A 22,659-nucleotide genomic window follows, 5' to 3' on the forward strand; every position below is an offset into this window, starting at 1 on the left:
CCCCCCCCCCTTTTGTGACTGCCAGAGCTTCACCCCACGTTTCAGCGTGGCTATTCAAATCGGGCATAAACTTGTTTATTTTCAGAAAACATGTCGCACAAACCACTTCTTTTCTGATATAACCCAGCTCTAGTAGTCATCTCTGGTGCTGACCATGGTGCTGAAATGACACATCGAGCTCTCAGCTGTGATGTTAGACATCCAATATTCCAGTTTTCTAAGCTGATGTTTCGTTTGATTTTGACAAATAATAAATAAGTTAAAGAAAACTATTTGTCAATCATAAAGGAATAAAGCCCACAGTTTTTAGATTCTTGCAAAATATAAGCAACAAACTAGACAGACTGATCAAAAGTGAATTGTCGCACAGCAGGCTCTGTCAATATACTGTTTATTAAGGAACAAGTTCAACTGTTTGAACAACATGTTTCGCCAGAGGCTCTATTGGATTCACCTATCGGAGGAGATTTGTCAGCAATATTGTTCTGTAAACATTTCCAGTTGGCCATATCCCATATGGACCCCTTGTGGAGTAAATTGCTGCTACTGACAGCATGTTAAAATGTTAAGGTGGCCTATTTTACATCGTTTTTTTTTCTTACTGTTCAAGGCAACTCAGAGGATGTTAGCTCATGTTTCTGCTGCGCCGGGAAAATTGCTGGTGGAAAATTAGGAAGAAGAAACACAAAAAAAGACTGTCACAATCACAAGCAGGAACATGGAAGGTACAAATAATGTAAACTGAAGCAGCTTTGATTCTTTTGATTTTCGGCTTGTGTTCATGTAAAACACACTAGTCATCACTTTGCCGGTTAATAATCATGCTGTAGTTCTCAGTGAAAATCAGATGTCAGGTAAGTGCCGCAAGCACTCTAGCTTCGGTCTCTGTTGTAGATTTACAACCCCCCACACACACACACACACACAAGTGTCTGTCCCCTCATTTTTGGCGACTTAGTAATACATACACAGCCTTTAACCTCTTGCCTAGAAATCCCCTCACAGCTTTCCTGCACAATCACCCTTTACAATTTATCTTGACGCACTCTCAATCGCCCTTTCTTGTAGAATCCCCTGCGCTTAATTTAAACTGTCTCTTCTGTCCATTCCCTCTCAGCAGTAGTTTACTATCTGGAGTAAGAGAGGGAGATAGACTGTGGGCCTTAAATTATCCCTGCTCTACATTGGCTCTGAAGCCTCTGAAGCAGTGTGGGTGGACTGATTTTATGAGTGCGATGATGGTTTGACGTGCCGTAATCCTCTTTCACTGATCTCCCCTCGTCCATCTGCTCCATCTCCATCCCTCTTTCCTCTCATCTCTCGCCGCACCATCTATCCATCCAGATGCGCACACACACACACACACACACACACACACACACACACAGACGGTGTGTAGACACACTTACAAAAGCACACCAGCTCACAGATGCGCACACCCACAAATATAAGCACACAGATACACGCATACTGTACAATATGCACAGCATTCATCAGATTAGGTTTTGATGTTTGCTGCTGTCCTGTGGCGTCTCTGCAAAGTAACGGCAGGTTATAGAGCAGATTTCCATCCCTCTCTCTCTGTGAAGGCCCTGTATCTTTAGAAGTCTCCCTTCAATTTCTTGTTGTAGCTGTGTTTGAAAATATACTTTGTGTCTCTACAGTTGTGTGCCACTGTTTTTCTGTTTTTGGTTTTTTATACATCCGCACAGAGATTGTATCTTTGCCTTTTTGGGGATAATCCAATCCACTGCTGAACAACACAAGCAGTCTCAGAAGAACACCAGTACAGCGGGAACATGTAATTTGTCTGACAAGTGGAACACTTGGTTTTCTGGTTATATTTCTGGTGGTGTGGCAGGGACTTTTCTTTCGAAAAGACAGCCAAGCATATCCTCTTTCACCCTACTTAAAATGGACCCACAGTGCCTTGTTGTAATTTGCTGTGTTAAACAGAAGTGAAACCTAGGGCCGCATTTTCAAAAATGCCAGGATTTTATAACTGAAAGTAGGTTTTTATAGATTTCATTGAAGTTTTAGTTTCACTATCACTCACAAGATAAATTCTTTCTTTCCCGGACATATGTACATTCAATATAATTATTATTTCATGCATCACTTGTGTTTGCTCTGGTTTCTTCTGACCTGGATAGGATTTGAAATGACAAAAATATGTATGTGTTGGCAGAGGCTGCATCGATGCTTTTAACACACCCGAGTTTGCATCCTCACTCTCAATTTCACACACTATCTCCACTTGCTCACCTTTGATGTTTCCTTTGGCAATTTTTTTTCTTTGTCTCTCATCTCCTTCTTTCTCTTAATCTTTTTCCTTACTCGTAGCTTTTATCTTTCCTCTGTTTCTCTTCATCTTTCTTTCACTTAGCCTCCCTTCTCAACATTTTCACTCTGCACTCCCTGTCCTCTCCCTCTCCCCCTCTCTCCTTGCCATAGCAGTGGGTGTACTAAGCAGGGATTAGGCGTGATTGAAGTGCTGACGTGAGAGTTCTTCCGCCGGGGCCTCTTATCCTCTGCAGTCCCCCAGAGACACCTCTCATTGCTGGGCTTCACTAGCAGGTTGGGCCTGGCCTCTCCAAGGACTCCCCATGGAAATAGCCTCTCTTCATGCCTCCATGCCTTATCCCCAATAGCCTTAGTGCCTTTCCCTGATAGATGTGTGGCTTGGCCCTGATAGAGCTCTCTGCCTGCCAGACTCAAGCCTGGCTTTTTATTTTATTTTATTTTATTTTTTTTAAAAGAGAGAAGTCCTTCCTGCTACTGTATATCAAAGCCCAGGTTCTTTCTTAGAGGACTTGTCTTGGCCTCTTTCCCCGTCTTCCTCTTCTCTCCCAAGTGACCCTTTATTGTCATCACAGGCCATGGTACCTGATTTAATTTTGATGATTAAGATGAGCACACATCCATTGGGGCTAGTGAAGTTACTCAGCCCACTTAGCTATTCCTCTAAGATGTTAAAAAAAATCACCAGTCGAGTTTTCAGGGAGGTGCCCAGTTCATTGCCATCATCACATTTTATGATTGAGCTTGAAAGGTCAGAATGTTTTCCTTTCAAGTGGCATATGCCCCCAACACTCTGCGATAGTAGCAGACATGAATACAAATTATGGAGCAAGCAGATGTCAAGGAGTCTTTGGCAGGGGACTGAGGGGGGTGGGGGGAGACGGGCTGTGCCAGTCACTTCCCACGACCTAAATCTTCATTAAATTCTCGTTCATCTTCCATCCGCTGCTGCACTGATGGTGATTAACACATAAAAGAGTGAGAGATGTGTGATATGGCGTGCGTTCAGCATATTGTGTGCCTACCCCACCACCACCAACACCACCTGACTTGAATTCTGCAAGAGAGTTCTTTGAAGTCAAGCTGTAGAGAAGAAAAGAGGGGAGTGAGAGAAAAAGACTATGCAGAATGCAGTGTTGCCCTCGGGGGCTAACGGGAATATTCATGGCACCACTTGTTTCAAGTTTGTTGATTTAGCCACTATTTGATTTTTCCTCTTTGCTTTTCTTTTCCTGGCAGTGTTTTTACACTGTTTGAGTTTGCTCAAGAAAATGCTGTGATTACCTCTTTAGCCCCAAATAACACCCCCATCTTCATTGCCATGCTGTGCAAGAGTCTGTGCAAATTACAACACAAACTTTCTGACATTTTCTGAAGCAGCTGTTTTACTCCTGATCCTTGCTGTTGCCAGGTAATCATACTGTGAAAACAAGTAATTTTTTTTTTTTTCTAAAGCAAGGGCTGTAATGTTGTGAACTTTTTTTATGTTATATACAATCCTTTAATACATGATGACAAAAAAAGGCAAAGGCTCACACACACATATGTTCAGCTTATGCTTCAAATGAATGTGTATTTCTGCAATATCCTCCACATAATGTACTGTACTTTCCTATCTGGAATATTTCACAGTAATAAAGAGATAGACAAAGGGCTGATTCCGATGCACTGTACATGTTAAGGTGCTCAAGGATTTCAGCTTGGTGTACATCTACTATGTGTTCACTGCTTGACTTTGGTTTGTAGCTCTTCTAATGCAGCAAATGCAATGGAATTCAAAGGGAATGAAAGAACCTGTGTAATCATTTTTGCCTGTGTTTAAAATACTCATACTGTTGGAATGAGCAGGGCTTACACTTTACGGGGACATCAATATGTCTTTGTAACTTCAGCTCTTGCTTCATAATCATTATGTTGGAAGGTTTTCTTCAATTAATACAGTGAAAACAGGAACAGCTAATAGATAATCATAATATAGTGCAAATTTGCCTACAACTCTCAAACTTCTCGGCAACATGACACTTTCTGCTAATATCCCCCAAAGCATTATGGTAATTGTAGTTTCAAAACTCAGAACATGATTATACCAAATAGAAATTAGAAAGAGAAAAACAATAGCAATGACAAATTACAATAATATGGTCTATATAATATGGTTTATACTATCAATACATTTTTGGAATAATGTCCATTTCAACCATTTCAAATGATAGCATAACATATCTTGGAAATACAATGTATGTCATTCCTAGCTAACACATGTAGTGATGCCTCAAAAGGTAGTAATACATTGGTAGTTAACATAGAATGGGGGCAAAATAACTGGTTACTACTACTCTTGTTGTTGCAGTGGTTTGTCCTTTGCAATCTTTTGCAGGTTGCGTAATATTTTTTGCATTGCACCAATGCAGCCTTGTTGCAGTTGGCCAGGCTGCTGGGAGAAAATGCTGCTCTGCTCTGCACCTGAATCATCCTGTTGACAGTGAAAAATGTAAAAGAAAAATGAGAAAAGAATTGTCAACCTGCTCTCTCCCTGTGCCCCATATAGAAGAGACTTTAAAGCAGCGGATCAGGTGGATTTCTTGAAGCCCTTTGCCTCACAGACAGAAAGCAGTCAGGCTACTGACAGGGACCCATCCTGCAGCCTGTTTGGGTGCTGGGTGGGGGGAGAATGCAGGCCCATCCTAGAGGACAGCTTCTCTGTTAGCCTCATTGATGAGCAGGGAGGAGGTGAGCTGCAGGTGCACTTCAGGAATGGCTCTTTATGTGTCACTCTGCTGCTCTGTGACCCACTTAAAAGTCAATGGATGGGGAGATGGTTGCTGCTTCAACTTTTCTGTATATATAAAAAGAGATCCTCAGGTTTGAATAGCCTCATTCTGATTGGGTATCCCATTCTTGGAACCAAAAGGCGCCTGCTCCTTGTTTTGTTTTTTACAGAAGAAGATCATACATGCAGAAATCCAAATCCAGTGGGTACGGTTGGCCTGACCATGAATCCAGCATGATGTGACTGCTGGATGAACCTCCTTGGCGCCATTCTTATGTGGGCTACCGTTAAATGCCACATCAGAGACCGGAACTGCACTAATCGCTGCATTGTGTAGCTGTGTGGCCGACTTCTAAATGCCCTTTCCCATCTCCTTCTCACTTGCCTCGCTGTTGATTCCCAGGGCAGGAGAGTATGGCACTTATTACAAGTTAATGGATCATAAATTGAAACTGAAAGTTCTACAAAAGAGCTCCATTCATATGCACATGCACCCGCAAACACACACACACACGCACACACAGCTCACGTAGATTTCTACCCGAGCTCCCGACCTCGGAATTCCTCATTCGTTATGCCCAGCCGTCGCCTGGTTTGAGGTCATCTTTTATGAATTACTGGTCTGAATTTACGGTCTAATAAGTTTTTGAGCGTTTATGTGGTGTTCTGCCCTGCATGTCCTCGGCTGTGAAGTGCAAAAATAGAAGAGTCAACCTCTGGAGTTTTTACTTAATGGACGACTGCTATCTACCAGTTACTCTTTGCGCTGGCGAGGTCCTCTTCTGTGTGGTTTGTGAGAGTCTGTGGTGAAAGTGTGTTTCTGTTAGTGTATGAATGACATGTTTCATCTTTTTGTATCCAACCTACCAGAGAGAGTTGAAAGCCTAGAGCCTGAACACACACTGCTTGGCTCTGTCATAATTTGACAACTTTGTCATGGAACAGGCAAAAAGATTTGATATACAGTATTTCAGCGCTGTGAGTTTGCAGATAGTTTATCTCAGCGCAGTTCGGGGTAAAATTAAAGCACAGATAGCTAGCCCCGCTTGGGTAACAGTAGCTTCCGTAGCCGCAGCCTCCTAATTCCTCAACCACATCAGATTAAATGTGTCACCATGAATAATTACAAATCAACCGTGTTCATCATGGCAGTTCAGCAAATTTCCCTCTTCTCATCTCACCACTGCTCATTAAAGTTTCACACGCAGCACACTGTGGACAAAGTGTTCGACTAAATACCAAAGAACACAGAGATACACAAATGTGCAATAAACATGCATCACTAAGCTCAGTGTGTCCTCTAACAACGATTTCATGAGCTCATTGTAATAGTCTCGATGGCCCCTCTGAGGTTTAGCAACGGCACTTTATTGTTTTCTGTCTTTGTTCCTCCTTTTTGGAATTTATTTTTGTCCTCCTCCTTGGCCAGTAGCCGCATTGTAAACGAGCTCCTCTTCACTGGCCCCCTCACATAATTCCACAGAGACACTTAAATAAACCGTCACAGTCATCATCATCACCAGCATCATCGTCTCCACCGTTATCCACTCATCCAAATAATGAAACGATGGACATGTGTGCATCTACTTACTCAGCATCCTCCCACGACATGGCCTTTTATGACATGGCAGCCAATTAAAAATCAGTGAAGTGGGAGAGGCGGTCAGGAATAATGCAGCAAAGGTCCTCGTGTAGCTAGCAGGTACAAATTACACAAACGGTAGCTCATCATTATTCATCTAGAAATACAAGGAACATGTTTAAAGTTTGGATGTAATACAGTCAAATTCAGATGGCCTTATTGGCACGAGTTTACGCCGTACAGATGCGTGTAGACATTAAAGCTACATTTTAATTAGAAAACATACTACAGCAAATAAAGATACTACAACAAAGAAAGATACTAAAAAAACACAAATAATTGAATATAACAGGAACAACATGTGTTAACTGTCACTCACTGTTCCTTAGTTTATGGCAGGCAGCAACATAGGCTGCTGCTAACTGCCACAGCTCTTTGAGTCCTCCTATAGTAGGAATGGTAGTTTGTCTTGATCTTTGCATTCTTAATTTCTTGTTCTGCATCAGTTTTTATCCTCCTCAATGCCACCACACACACACACACACACACACACACTCTTTTACTCAACCCACCTGGGCATCAGACCCTCGTCCATATGGAGCAGCCTCTGGTGTAAGCTCAACAGTCACACTCCTCACCAGCTGTAACTGGTCAAACGCATATGCACACTCACACACACTCATACAGGCTCCAGAAATAGACATTTGGAGTGATAGCCTGCAGGGTGGAGCTGACCACTCTACCATACAGCCAGCTGTCCCACAGGAATTGGCATTTACTTAGATTGGTCCACACACACACACACACACACACGACTGTTGATGAAGGATTCTTCTGGTATCTCAACCTGCAAAGAACCCATTTCACTTAACAACGGATAATAAACTAGGGATGATATTAAATATCAAAAGCGTTGAGTATTGAAACGTTTGGTCAGATTTTTTTAATTATTTTTTATCCTAATCAACGTAAATCAGGAAACTTTGCTATCTTAAGGTGATTTTAATGAGCAAAATTAGTCTTTTTAAAAAGGTGTAGGTTCAACATTTTTGCTTGTTTGCAGATACTTGTGAGACTGAAACCACTGGCTGCCCAGAAACTGATCCCAGTTAGTTGGGCACATAAAACCCAGTAAAACGGCAAATTGACGTTTTTAAATGTCAGTTTTTGTACAGCATAATTAGTGAGATATAACTTGTTAACTGTTGAGCTCTACAGGTGCTAGTAGATGGATTTTGTGACCTTTGTAGAAAGCAAAGACAGCTTTTCCCCCCTGTATCCAGTGTTTAGGCTAAGCTAAGCTAACCGGCAGCTGGTTCTAGCTACATATTTACCATAAAAGTTAAACTATTCCTTTAACACTGATGCATCTAGCAGTTTAAAAACAAGTTTATGTTCCTCAAACTAAGGTATTGTAATAAGTTTTGTGTTGGTACCGAAACTAAACTTTTGTACTGACAGCAATGTGACATTAAAAGGCTACGCAGCCCTTCGATGAACTATTGAATTCTTTTGTTCCTTTCATGCCTTGCCTTATAATTCAGACTGAATTGCCATTTTGTTTGATTTCATTCATTATTTTTATTTTCATTGTCTACTTGAATCACTGAACCCATCTGAGATGTGGGTGATGATTCAGAGGTCTGGAACAACCATTTTATGTGATATTATATAGTTTAAAATATAGCAGAATATTTCAGACCCACTAACCGTTTACAAGACAACTAAATACAGTTTACTCCCTTAGATTACACACTACAAGTTTCTTAGTGGGGAGAAGGTGCCATACGCAGTAAGACAAAGCAATACTCTGAATATGAGACAACCATAAATAGATCCCAGGACACTGAACCAAAAAATGGTACCTGGTTGGTGGTGTCGGTGATGGCCATCAACATCTTCTCCAGAGCAGTTTGGAGTCGGCTGCTGATGCCCATCAGATATTCTTCGTTCTCTAGCTGTGTCCCCGCCCCCAGCAACAGGCTTTCCATCATCTGCTGTGACACCTCGAGACCCTCGTCAGCCTCCATTTCCCCGGACCACAAACTCACATCGTCTGTTCCAGTCTCATTGCCCGGGAAACTTTCTGCCGAGTGACCTGGTATGACCAGAGAGCAGAAACATGTCACACACAAACCTTATGCATATTAGACTGTCAACAGATTTCAGTTCACTGCAATATGTTGTTTATTACAGCTTCCTGAAGACAACTGCACACCCGTACCAATAATATTGTGAAAGAATATTCAGCACAGTCATGTAAAATGCTGCTAAGATAGTAAAGTAGCATGATGAAACAAATCGATGTGAAGCTCGGTGCAGGACAAGTACAAAATGCTAGTGATGTGTAGTTCATATTTATAATGGAACAGCAGGAAAAGCAGTGCTAAATATATAACCATAAGAAGGGTGTAGGCGCAGACATCATCCGGATCAAATGAGTACGCTGCGCTCACATGACTGAGCCTTTAAGCTAGTTTACATGACGTGATCTGCATTTATTCACAGCGGGATCGAGCAGTGGATCTTTTAAAGCACAGAGGCAGGTCAAGTTATTATTCTGGCAGACGTTCATCATGGTCTACGATTTTCAGGAGAAAAAAACTGATCCGTGCAATCGAAACAAAACTGACACATCAGATTATAAGACATGTTGTTGACGAGATGCATGAAACAGCTACAGTCCTGTAGTCTCTGTGTGAGTCATGCAGCTCTATGGCATGACGCTAAATGTAGGCTGCAATCGCACCGCTGAACATCATTTGAAAGTTATTTACATAAAAACATGTGATTAGATTAGAGAAGAGATGCCACTGCGGCACATACAAACTGTTGCAGGTATGTAATTTGACGAGCACCATCCATAATTTTAAATATTCAACGAGCTGCACGTGCAGTGAAGCAGAAAAACTGGCTTTTTGAGAAAACGTGTGTATTATAAAATGAGTGTTTACTGTAAAGTATGCAGCAGAAAGTTCTGAAACAGAACTTTCAGAATTTATATTTCACTTAAAAAGAAAGAAAAACAGAAAGACAGGGCCTAATGACATCCATTGATCCACAGGGGGGCGACCCTTCCAGTGAGCTATACTGTAGTTTAGTGATTAATATGAGCAGCTATGGTTTTGTTTTGAGGTATCAAGTGTTAGGATTAGCTTGTTTAACATGAGACTTTGTTGTCTTTAGCTCCCATGGAGTTATCGCCTTCAGTTATAATGAACCTTTCAGGGCGAAGGCAAATCTGATATTTTTCTGACGTCTGAATTACAGGACAAACAGCCCATGTTGTAATTTGCATGTTATCACGTTGAATTTGTGTGTGACAACTGTACGGAAAAAAAACTCCAGGCTAGATGAAGAAAGAGAGGAGCATCCACTCTTTGTTTATGCCCTAGCATTATGTCGTCATGGTGCAGTATTGCTCTGTAGCACCAGACTTAAATTGCAGTCCCAGCTGGCAGCAACACTGTGGATGGCGCATCAGTGCTGTGTGGCAAGTTGAATTTCCAAACACATTTGAAATTTAAATCTAGAAGTCCATTTAAAAACAGATTTTAAAACTTCAATAAATGTGGTATAAATCAGATTTGCACCAAATGTTTTTGTTATTCAGACTTAATTAACGCAAACTAATTCTAAGCTCCATAAAATGCCACATGCTGAATTTGGGATGCCAGACTGAGGATGGCCCCAGAAACTGCAGAGCAGAGAAATATTCCAATATATTATTTCCAATACTGAGGTGTTGTGTAGTGAGCATAATAATACACATGATTTTGTAGGTATTTTAATCTGTTTTCTAATATATTTCCCTGCTTGCTACACTACAAATCTCACCTCCAGCTAACTACCAACATCTGAACCAACATATTTGGGTAGGTGGGCTGTGAAACCTGTTGGCTAAACGTAGGCACCGGCATTATTATTACTACTTATGACCTGATGTTACTTGCCTGCAGCAAAAGGTCTATTGGGCTCTGTGTTAGCTCTCTGCCAGGTAGCTCTCTGTGTGGTGGAGGCGGGCAGTGTAGCCTGCTGAGCTCCACTGGAAGCAGACAGACTCTGCATGTGGAGGCCGATCGTTTCCTCCGCCGCTGCCGTCGTCTTCAGGACGTCAACCAGCACCTGACTAAGTTTCTCGTTGGCCTGGCGCAAGATGTTTCTGAAAGCAGCAAAAGCAGTTATGTTACAGTAAAGAAGAGTTTCTCGCTCTAGATATCTGTAGTGTTATCCAATAAAAAAAGGCTTGGGACAATTACATTCGTCACCCTTTGATAGGCCACACACACTTGTGTCTACTTTAAGAAACAAACACAGGTTATCATTAACTTTGTGGAGCATCTCAGTGCACAAAGTTGATTTAACATTTAGGAAACAGTTTGAAAACAGTTTGTCTTTACCTTTCAGTTTCCTTATCGGAGAAATCTCCATCATCCTGCGACGACAATTTGCCTCCACCAGCCTGTTTTATTCCCGCCCCCCCTGGATCTTCCTCTTCCTCAACTTCTTCTTGCCCATCTTCTCTCTTCTTTAAGGCCTGAACAGGCAGGAGAGAGAACACAGACAGCAGCCCCGTCATTGCAAAGTTGCAGTTGGATAAACAGACTCTGAAAACTCTGGACAGCAAATGACAGAGTGGCTGTGTGCACGACGATTAGTAAAAGTGAATTCAAATAAGATATACACTGCCCTTGTACGAGCACAGAGACTCACACAAACACAAAGGCGCACTTCTAACTCCCTTGGAGCCGAGAGAAACACTAGTATCTTTGTGCTGCTATGGCAACAGGTGCACCTGAGGCACAACGACTCGCAGAGGCAACAGCTCCACCTTCTGGAAGAACAGCAGAAATACAGCTCTACATCTCCAGTCACTTCACTCCCAGACACTGGATTGTGAAGAGACTGCAGATGAGTGAGACTGGCACTGGTTTCAGTCGAAGAATCACTTCTTTAGAAAGATGAGAGGAAATGTACTGAATGATAAGGTTTTATAGTGACACACAATATAAAGTTAAAGATGTTTTTTTCATGTTTTTGAGACAGAAATGTTGCAATTTCTATATTATAAATATTATACTTCTTATATATATTTTAAGTTACATGAATATAGTATAAAGCCTGAGTTTAACAACTAAATAATTCTTTATGGCTCTATAATGTTAGCTAAATAAAGCTGTGACATTAAACTGCATGCAAACATATACAAATATATATTGATGTTTTATAATTTGTAATCTCATCACTCAACTTCTTTTGTAAACTTGAGAATTTAAACCTAAAATGTCAAAATGTTTATAATCTAGAGCTGCTTCATTTATATGGCCCTAGCGAACGTTTGTATAGAAGCTTTTATCTTTAATTTAAAAGATTCTTGTGGCTTTCAATGTCACATTTATCAACCTTCACAGTTTATTTACTATGGATCAACTCTACAATATTTATATAAATTAGATAATTCAGGAGAAAATAACATAATGCATGTAAACATCTCAACTGAGTGTTGTACAGACACATTTTTCTCATCATTAAATCTCATCTGAGCCAATTACTGAAGCTTAAGAACTTTTTTTTTTTAAACTAAAATATCATTACTGAATCACTGTGTTGGCGCAACTCATCTCACAAAGAAAACTGAAGCTGACAGCCACTGCTATCACACAGTTAAAGCCTAATCATGCAATAAATGGTTAGTGAAAGCCTTGCAGGCCCTGGGATTAACTCTCCAAGGCACGACGAGTGATTTTAAAGAGAATTCCAAATCAACATGAAGAAGCCAGTGCGTGCGGAGTAGATGGTCGAGAAAGTATACTTCTAAAATATTATTCTTTGACAGTAGTGGATAAACAAATATGCTTTACCTGAAATAACTTAAGCTGTTGTGAGAGACACTGACAAACTATTTTACCTCTGGTGTTGGTAGTGGTTGTGTGTGTGATGAGATTATCCACTTAAAGAGGAGGGTTTTGGTTAAATACTGGTTAAACAATATTATAAAAGACTAGAATAGTGCACATTCACAAAACCTTAGCAGGAATAGAAAAAAACCATCCCACTCACATACTGCATTAATAAAGCTGAAAATTACACAAACATGTTGCTGCACAGTTTTACACTTGGATCAAACTGCTTCAACCACATTATTAATTGTAGTTTTTAAACAAATACTTTCATTTCAGTGACATTGAGACAAAATCACAGTGAGCAGGTTAAAAAAGCGGTGAAGAATATTACTTTAGGTATACATAATCAACGATAGAGCAGTCAATGCAACACCTGCATTGCGACACATTGCATCTGAAAATTAATGACACAACAGTAATGAATTCTCTCAGATGAAATTAATGAAATTTGTGGATTGCGGTGAAAGTGGAGAGTAAATCAACACATTACATGTGACAGCTCAGTCAGTGACACCAACCTGAACAGGTCCGGATTCGGTTTTCTGCAGCTCCTCTTTTAACTTTCTGATCTCGGCGTTCCTCTCCTCCAGCTCCCTCTCCAGTCTCTCCTTCTCCACTTCCTCCAGCCAGGCGCCTGGGGTGAGAGAAGCCCCGGGAGTCCGCTCCTCGGTCTCCTTCTCCTCCACCTCCTCTTCGTCCGACTGGGTTTGCATGGAGGTGCACCTCTGGCAGGCACGCTTGTTGATTCGAGCCAACTCCGTCTGCTGGGCAAACTCCACAGACATCTGAACTATGGCCTGAAAATATGGATCCAAAGATAATGTGTCTTAGGACTTAAGTTGATGCAGAGACACAGAGATCTAAAAGTGCTGATACAATGTTATTATCAATTTTACAGGATAACTTTCCCCAATTATAAAGGTTTTTGATACAGGTTGGAGGGATGAATCTAACAATTATTACATTATTCTGCTGATTATTTTCTCTTAACTATAAAACATCAGACAAAAGTGAAAATGCACTTTTTCCAAAGCCCAGAAGACAAGCAAATATATATATATATTAAAAAAGCTAGAAACTGCAAATTTGGGGGATTTTTGGATTAGTTAATTGATGACTGATTCATCGACTGTTAATTTAAACTCCAACCGTGTTCGTTCATATCAATCAAACTGAAACATTAAATATTTGGTCACCTACCTTGGCGACTTCCTCCTCCACTCTCTCCCAGTCTTGTCTCTCTTCCAGCGCGACCTGCCCCGCTGCCCCGAGGCTCTCAATTGAGCTTCCAGTGCCGTTAATACCGTTGAGATCCTGCTCCTTCTCTCCTCTCCCTCCCTGACGCTCCTCTCTTTTCCACTCCGGTTCCCTTTCTTCTCTCAGTTTCCTCAGCTCCCTGTTGTGCTGCTCTTTGAGAGCGGCTACTTCTTGGACATACTTGTGGTAGAGAGCCTTCCTCAGCGCCTGCAGCTGTGCTGTCAGGCCTGCAGACCTGGAAGGGTAGCGCAACTCCACACCTTCCTCTGACAAATCCCCCTCACCCAGGTCCTGTGAAGAGTGGAAGAAAGAAGAAAATAGGAAATCACAAAAATTACAACTAATGAACCAGATAACAGCAACTGTGGTGTCTTAAAATGAGACAAATAACAAAATATGAAGTTAATAAAAGTTCCTCAAGACTGTTCCTGAAATAAACATGTTCTCTTTAGTGTAGCTAAACCCCTCCCACCCTTTAACCACTGTTAAATACACATTGTTCTCTCCATCCTCCCGGGATGATAAAGCGATAAAGAGATGTTTTGCGTTACATTACCGACACACTTTGCCCTAACACACTAGCACTCTGTCTCAAGATGAATCCACGTCTTGTCTGTTTCACAGTCATTCAGCTTCTTCAGAACCACTCGCTTCAAGCTTAAATTTCCCTTACACACATACAATCTCTTACAGTGTATCATCAAAATCCTTTGCAGTGTCTCTCCCATTCTCACTCTTCTTGTGCTTTTGTCAATCTTCTACTCTCCTATCCTCCTCTCTGATCTCTGCACAGAGATGCAAGGGTCACAATCATACGAGCAGTGGGAGCTTTGATGTTGGAGAGAAAGACAGACTAAGTCACGATGGAAGTTGGAGTGAAGTGAGTGAGAGATGAGGCTTAAATGGAGAGCAGCTCATTCACGCAAGACAGAATCCTCCTTTCCTGCAGCCGCCGAGACGTAGAGTACGTCCGCAACGCACTAAAATGGCAGGTTACGCAACGTCCAAACATTTTAATCATTAAGATATAGGGCCGTTCATGATGCTGCCTCTGAAGCAAAGCTGGGGATTTAGGGCACGTTTTAGCCTAAAGGCTACAACCGCCCTCCTCCCATCCACCCTCACTGTCATAGCGTCTTAATGCATGTACACGTTTCAGCTCGTACTAAGATGTGATGCATGTGACATGGAAGATTTAGATGAGGGCAAAATGAAGCAGCCAAACCTTTAATAGTTCCTCTCCGTGCTCCTCTCCGTGCTCCTCCATCCTCTCAGAGCTGGACTCCGTAACACTGGACAGGCAGAAAGAGAAAATGCGATGTCAAAATTAATTGTTCTACAAACTCAAATAATTGATACAGTTTAATCTATATTATATGTTTCTCTTTACAATTACCTACCTGGTAGCCAGAAGTGCTTTATTACTATTTTACAGGTAAGTATAAATGTTGGTTATTAAAATGTACCCATCAGGAAGATGAAGCAGCTGTTTGTTAAATCATTAACCATTAATGTATAGACTGCAATTGACTTGCATGTAAGTCTACATATTTCTGCCATCCCTCAGGATAATATGATTACTGAGTGATGATGTTAAGAGATTCAACTTAGAAACAACATATATTAAAATTACCTACAAATGTAGAACATAAAAGTAAAAGTACTAAGGAAAAAACAAACGATTGATTAATCTGCTGATTATTTTCTCGATTAATGGATTAATCGTTTAGATTATAAAATATAAGGTGGCGTCTTCAAACAACTTGTTTTGTTCGACTAATACTCCTAAATATATTCAGTTTACTGTAAATGTCAAATCCTCACATTTGAGAAGCTGAAATCAAAGTTTATTTTTGGATTTTTTTGTTACGGCCCTATCTAGAGCCAGTGTTTGTCTGTTATGGCCGACTCCATGGAAGGCAGCCTGCAGCATCTGTAGATATAAAAGGCTCATTCTGAGGTAAAAAAAAACATAACAATTCTTATTTTCATGTGATTATAAACTGATGAAAACATAGTTACTTTGTGTGCATAAACATCAGTAGGTCATAGATATGAGAGGTTTCTGGATAGCAGAGTTTAACAATACAGGCTCACATTATGTGAAATTATGTTATTTATATCTTAACAATTTTTTTGCAATTTCAGTGACCAACTTCAGAAACCTTGTGTTATTCACATTCATCTCGTTTTCTGTGTACAACATTAGTGGTCAGCACTTCCCTCGGGAAGACATCTAGAATGGCTGAAAAGGTACCTTTATAGGTTAGTGGGCTAACAAAAGGAATGAATAAAGCTTTAAACAACCTAATATGAATATTTCATTAGTTAAGGCTTTGTTGTTGTCAACTGAAGTGGGTCAGGTAGCTTCCACGTGCTACACAGGATGTGCAGACCAGCTCCTATTAGATTTCATCTGTAGAAGATCGGTCGCTCAGTCTGCGGTTCTTCTAACAAATGCACTGCGTCAATTATTCAAGTGAAGAGTAACAATTAACATTACTGTTTAGGGGTGGACACTGAAAGAATCCAGTGATAGTGCCCCTTAAATGCTGAACAACCACAACTGATAATATTTGCAGTGACGTCTATGCATGTGAACGCCATGCATGGATGTTGTGGAACGTCTGGCTGTTCAGTTCGGACATGTTAACAGGTTAAAGCAAACACACTGCGCACGTGAGCCGCGACGCTGCAGAACACTTTGCAAGAGAGTAGAGGTCTCGCCTATTTTTTATATGCAATAAGACAAAAAGGATCTGTTTATAGTCGCACTGACGTTATACCAGCAACATATTCACTACAGTGTCAATGTTTATATCTGTAGAATATTTTACAGACATGAAAACTCTAATTTATTTATTTTTTTTAAACTGAACACTCCTGTGTCTGTTTCAGATTAAAAGCTCTCTAGTGTTTCTGTGGACAGAATCCATTCATTTGTTAACAAGGCTTTTATTGTATTGTCTTTATCAAAGGCAAACTCAGTGTAGAGAGATAGGGCTGGCAGCAGCAGAAACGCTCTCTGTGTGGACACCACAGGGGTGAGAGCCAGCCGTCAGGCACTGCTCACGTGGGCAGTGTGTCCAGCCCTTTTTTTTTTTTTAACATTAGAGCTAATTTAAAAGGTATGCTCTCTTGTTTTTAACTTTTCAAAATTAAAAAATTGTATATGTACACCACCTAATTTTTCTGCGTTTAACATTTCTTTTGTAAAAAATATATGAGAGTTGCTGTACATTTACACTGCCCAACTCTGAATACATAAGAATATATTCCACGTGTAGAAACATCAGAATTTGTGACCATCACCTGAAGTGGGACTGAGTGCCTGTGACCTCCTGCAGTCGCTGCTGCAGCATGAAGAGCTCGGTGAGGTATCGCTCCTCAGTCTCTGAGGCTTGCTGCTGGTAGTGAGCTCTGAGATGCTCCACCTCTTGTCTGTGACTCTCCTCCAGCTGCAGCTGCTTCTTCTGCTCTTCGGCCTTCAGCCTCTGTAGTTCCTCTGTAAGGCCGGTAGATGGCGCACCAGCCCGCTCCTCCAGATCTAATAAGGGAGATAAGAGAGGTGAAATGTGAAATTCAATATGCTCAACTAGATAATGTTTAAGATTAGAATCAATCAGATTAAATTTCTTCTGGGAAAAATTGATCACTGCAGTAACAAATAATGGCATAAAGTTAAAATTGAATGAATAGAGAGAGGTGAAAGAACAAATCTGAGAAAAAAACAGATAACAATAAAACAAAAATATGTTTGCAGTTTCCAAATATACATTTTACACTATATACGTATGTGGTATGTGCAAAAGTCTCACTGCTGCTGAGTGAAATTTAGCTTAATTGCCAGTTGTGTATTCATTAAAAAAAATCAAAGCAGGGGAGTGTTACTGTTTGATGTTTGCTGATGAACTACACAAAAAACACACTACAAAAGCACGAAGCTGTTATCATTCAGACATAATAATGACCTAAACCTCTAAAAAACTGAGGATAGAGAAAGAATATGACGGAATATTTAACTTTTGTCTGTTTTTCATTGTATTACACACTTTTTGACTCAGTAACCTTAAATTCAGGCTAACCCTGTTTGTTTTATATTTTTTGTTCGAGAGAACTCCACATTTACCTTTGCTTGTAGAGGAGCTCAAGCTGGTAACTTGCACACGCAGGTCAGAGATCTCCTTCTCACTGCTGCTCTTCAGTTCATTGTATGCTGCCTGCAGTTCCATCATCTAAGAGACCAACAGATTTGTTTAGTTCAGATAGCTTTGTCATTCTCTCTGTTCCTCAAACAAACTAATAATGTGTGCCAATTCCATACTACATACTGACTGCACACAATATGTATACAGTTTTGTACAAACAGTATGCGCAGTATAAACACACAACAGGTAATGCATGCAGTGAATGCTAATCAGTCTTCTGAATCTCACTCTATTAAACTTCATAAATTAAAAGCAAAATGCCTTTTTTGAGATTTAACAGTATTTTTTGTTTTTTCTTTGGTGTTCACAAAATTTGTTTTAAGTTTTTCCAGCTTTCCAATGTATTGTAGGAAAATAGTGGCTCAAAATTCAAGCATTTATTCAGTATAAATGCTGACAGTTTTGTACAACAGTGTTTTAGAGCCATTGTAGGTTAAAGAAAAGATACAGAGCTTGAAAAATCATGGATATTCTCTGAGACTTAAGTCACAAATTTACAAGATAAAAACTTGGAAAAATTGTGTTTTAGAGACGCTGAAAGTCAGAGTTGGGGTTGTTGAGATAAAGTCAGTCTATATGATGAAGTCATACTAAATGCTGCAGGACATTCATGGTTTTCGCATTCATTTAAATGGCCAGGATTATTTATATCTAATAGTTATTATCGTCGTCATTTTACACTACAGAACACCAAGATATTGTGTGTGTTGTATGACTGGAGTCTCTGCTTAGCATTAGCATGTAGCTTGTGGGACTGGGACACAGCTTATGTCTACAGATGTGTAAGTTCTTACCTTGTTCCCATCAGCTCTGAGCAGAGCCTGAAGCTGCGACAGTCGGAGATGTTCCTGCTCAATCCTCTCCCTCACCTGCTGAAGATCTCTGTAGAGCTCTACAAACGAGATTATAGATATAATTTTAATGACCTCAACAGAGTGTTTGAGTGATTTTATTTGAGTATGTGTAAATGTGCTGCTTGGTTTGAATAAGTTTGATATTTAAAGCATATTATTTAAAAGCACTTTGTAGGTGGAAAGTGAATTTGGAACTGAAAATATGTGTCATATTATCTGTAATACTTTTGAACTGTAATTTAATTTCTTTAAAAAGACAAATTACCTCTTGCCTCCAGTACAATGGAGGTAGATTCACTCGTTTCTGGTGTTTCCACTGAAGGGGGTGACCGACCGTCTGCACCAACACTCTCCAAAAACTCTTCACCAAATATCTTTTGAAAACACTGAACCGAGAACAGACAGACAAAAGGTAAAATGTTTTGGCAAAGTGGCAACACACATGAATAAAATCCATTCAGAAAACAACTTGTCTTGAATAATTACCAGAATAATCTCACTGCATTCTTTTGACACAGCTTGTAACGTGTCGTGATACTTGAAGATTTTTGGCTCATCTGAAAAAAATAAGCAGAAAATTTGAATTAATAGAAAAATTCAAATGTTTCACGCAGCCCCTGGCAGACACACTACAAGTACAAAAACAAGACACATCTAGATACCTCAGCCAGCCAGAATCCTGTTCCTCATGAATGATGAATCAAAAAGCGTCTCTGAGGGAACCACTGCTTTGCCGCAAACACACACACACACACAAAAAGGTAACTGACTACACATCCACTCACCCTGGTCACCGTGATCTCTCAGGTCCTGAAGTTCCAGCTCCAGAGAGTGTGTGCGGGCGTCCGTCGACTCCTGCAGCAGCTCGAGCTGGGCGGCGTGGATTTGAGACAGGCTGATGCGCTGAGCCTCCATCTGCAGCCTGCACTCGCCCTGTAAACCACCGGAGGAAATATCATGATATTAACACGGCTGGAATAAAACAGGGGAGAATTTTCATACATATAATTTAATTTCACATTAGGCATGTTTGTCTTAATATTTCTAAAAATGACAAAATAACACTAAATTACTCCGATAAATAAGTTACATAAATACATATCGCTTATAATTTATAATACATTAAATTATGCAGCATGCTACATCCATTTGCTAATCAGAGGAGATAAATGATTAAATAACATAATTCCACCAATCCTATTTTTATGACAGAGCAGTAGCACAAGCCATCTGTGTTCAGGATGAGAGGTCTGCTATTATCACTTCTGTAACAGAGAACAAAAGGCAAACAGTGAGGCCTCTTTCTCTAATTATGCATTATGCATTAGCGCACATTCGTTAGGGTTACACAATTATGAAATTGCGATTCCGTTACCTTTGATGTCAGATGTTTTTAAAGTGCACTCTATATTTTAATTAGGTTGTATTTAAAACACTTTGTTATGATACAATCTCCCTGTCCGCACTACATCTGACAGTGTGGCGTAGAGAGTCCTTTCAAACCTGTAACCGCTCAGATGTTGCTGCTTAAAACATGCAGACAAGAGTAATCAGTGCCTAACAAATAGATGGCAGCTGTGTTATGATGCGCCGCTAATATACACACACACACACACAAAAACAAAATTACTTCTATGATGAAAAGTTTACTAAGAAACATCACCTCCAACTAAAAAGGAAATTACTAAAAATCGATAAAAAAAAGAGAATTTGTGGCACTCAAATCTTCACATACCTAGAAGGAAATTCACAAGTCGTACAAGTCATACAATACAGAGTCTGGCTTTCTGTACAGCAGGAAAAACACTTTAACTTGACAGAATTGTAATGCCCTAATCTGAATGACTTTGGAGTTTAAATACTGTATATGATGCCAAAATAAATTCAAATTAAATATGATTAATAAATTAACTTAGTGCCAAATTACTGAGATTTGGTTTGAGGTTTTTTTTAGATTTCACTGACATATTTTGGCACTGCAACTTATACAGTTCAGTAGTTGTAAGCAAATTTCTCTCAGTCCGACAGCTGCCTCAAGGTGCTGTCCAGGGTCATCCTCCAGTGCACCCGACAATCTAACATCATCGATTGCTTTGCTTTAGAAAGAGCTTTCCCATTGCCTGTTTACTTCTGTCACAGTACAGCTCTGATAACACTTTGATGGCAGCTGTAATATTTTCTAATATCTACTACAGACTTCGCCAAATTTCCTATGGTTTTGACTTCTGCCTGCAGGACTATAACTGTAATTTCTTCTTTTGCTCACAAACAGAGCAGAACAGGCAGTCAAATATGGCAATTTGGGAGTGTTGATAATTAAAATGATCATAAAATCTCATGAACACACATCTAATCCTGAACAGGTGGCTTTCATCAGGCTGGAAAGGAACAATTTACAACAACTCTGTGCAATAAAGAGGTATCCTAGGTTTGTTTGGTTTGATCAGAATACAGATTGTAGTTCAGCTGTATGAGCACCTATTTATTGACCTTTACACCACACTGTATGATGTATCAAAAAGCAAAGCAAAGGGCAGGATGTGAGCTTAAGTGACATTTACATGCTCAGTAGTCTCTCCCTCCTCCTCTGCTCCCTCCGCGTGGTGGCCCGTCCCATGTCTGCTCACCTAAACAAGCAAGCAAAAGAAAGATTTTGTACCTTTTTTTTTAAAACTACTGTCTTACATATTACCCCAGTACAAACGTGGACAAATATGACATTGACGGACAGAAGGACAAGATGCAGCATCACTTCCTGAGAGGGAGCAGAAAGTAACTGTACAGTAAGTTCAGAAATCATCATATTATTCAAATGATCCATTATAACTTACAACCAAAAGGAGTCTGACCATCACCTTCAGTTGCCTTCATTTTAAATTTTGTTTCACCCATGTGTGTTGATTAATAAGCTCTTGTAACAGCTTTATAAAGAAGTTGGTCACACAGAACCTCATTAAAAAACAACAACACCCATTTTAAGTTAATTCTGTAAGCATCTGCACATCTGTACAGAAGAATAGTGTAGTGTGCATCAAAAGATAATTTTACAACTACTTTTAAATACATTTTAGGGTTTTGGTCACGTAGAAAAATGTCGTCCTGGACCGTATGTAGTGTTCCAACCCAGGAGGTGACAAAAACAATATGAAACACAGATATGAAATGGCAGACAGACACTACACTCTCTTTTGTCTGGTGTAATTGAGACACAGCTTGAAGTGACACAGACACAGAAGTGACTGGGGTAAAATGGCTTCTCACCTCAAACCCTTCACTCCCTGCAGGATGGAAAGAAACTAGAATGTACACATTTCTACACAACGGCAAGGATTCAAAGCTATCAGAAGACTGTGGGTGATTGTTTTCTTTATTTGTTTGCAGCCCTTTTCAAAAACCAACATGATATTCAGGCGGCATCACATGGAAACAGATTATAAATATTGTATAGCGCCCCTTTAAAAGTAGAAATGAGCAGAATATCGATGGAGTCCTGACACTTCACCGTTATGTGCACGCTGTACTACGCGTGCGTTTTTTCTTTTACATTGTTCTTCTCATAATAATCCCACTTACTGTAATGTCGCTGAATGGTCTGCACAAACTTCAAAACAAATGCCTGCCTATCCTTTAACACAACAGTCACTGAGCACAGTCTGTGCTGCTCAGTGCTACCTTTGGGAGCAAGCCTGCAGACACTCAGGCAATTTGCAATCATGACCGTTAGTCACAAGAGAGAAAACATGTCTGAAATGCCTCAGTCATATTCTGTTCAATGTTAAAGCTT

At 40.2% G+C, this 22,659-nt stretch overlaps 1 protein-coding gene across 1 annotated transcript in view; it reads right to left on the reverse strand.

Moving 5' to 3' along the window:
* Positions 1-22,659, reverse strand: part of akap9 (A kinase (PRKA) anchor protein 9) — a 70,115-nt gene that overhangs the window by 30,113 nt on the left and 17,343 nt on the right. Inside the window, 13 exon segments of the mRNA XM_035680794.1 lie at positions 8,519-8,751; positions 10,607-10,815; positions 11,054-11,190; positions 13,075-13,353; positions 13,757-14,104; positions 15,039-15,105; positions 17,126-17,360; positions 17,943-18,048; positions 18,816-18,913; positions 19,141-19,261; positions 19,362-19,432; positions 19,661-19,808; positions 21,437-21,502. Coding sequence (XP_035536687.1) covers positions 8,519-8,751; positions 10,607-10,815; positions 11,054-11,190; positions 13,075-13,353; positions 13,757-14,104; positions 15,039-15,105; positions 17,126-17,360; positions 17,943-18,048; positions 18,816-18,913; positions 19,141-19,261; positions 19,362-19,432; positions 19,661-19,808; positions 21,437-21,502 — 2,118 coding nt within the window.

Source organism: Morone saxatilis, unplaced genomic scaffold (genome assembly GCF_004916995.1).
Source record: "Morone saxatilis isolate NCDOM2014 unplaced genomic scaffold, NCSU_SB_2.0 Contig9, whole genome shotgun sequence".
Taxonomy (NCBI): Eukaryota; Metazoa; Chordata; class Actinopteri; family Moronidae; genus Morone; species Morone saxatilis.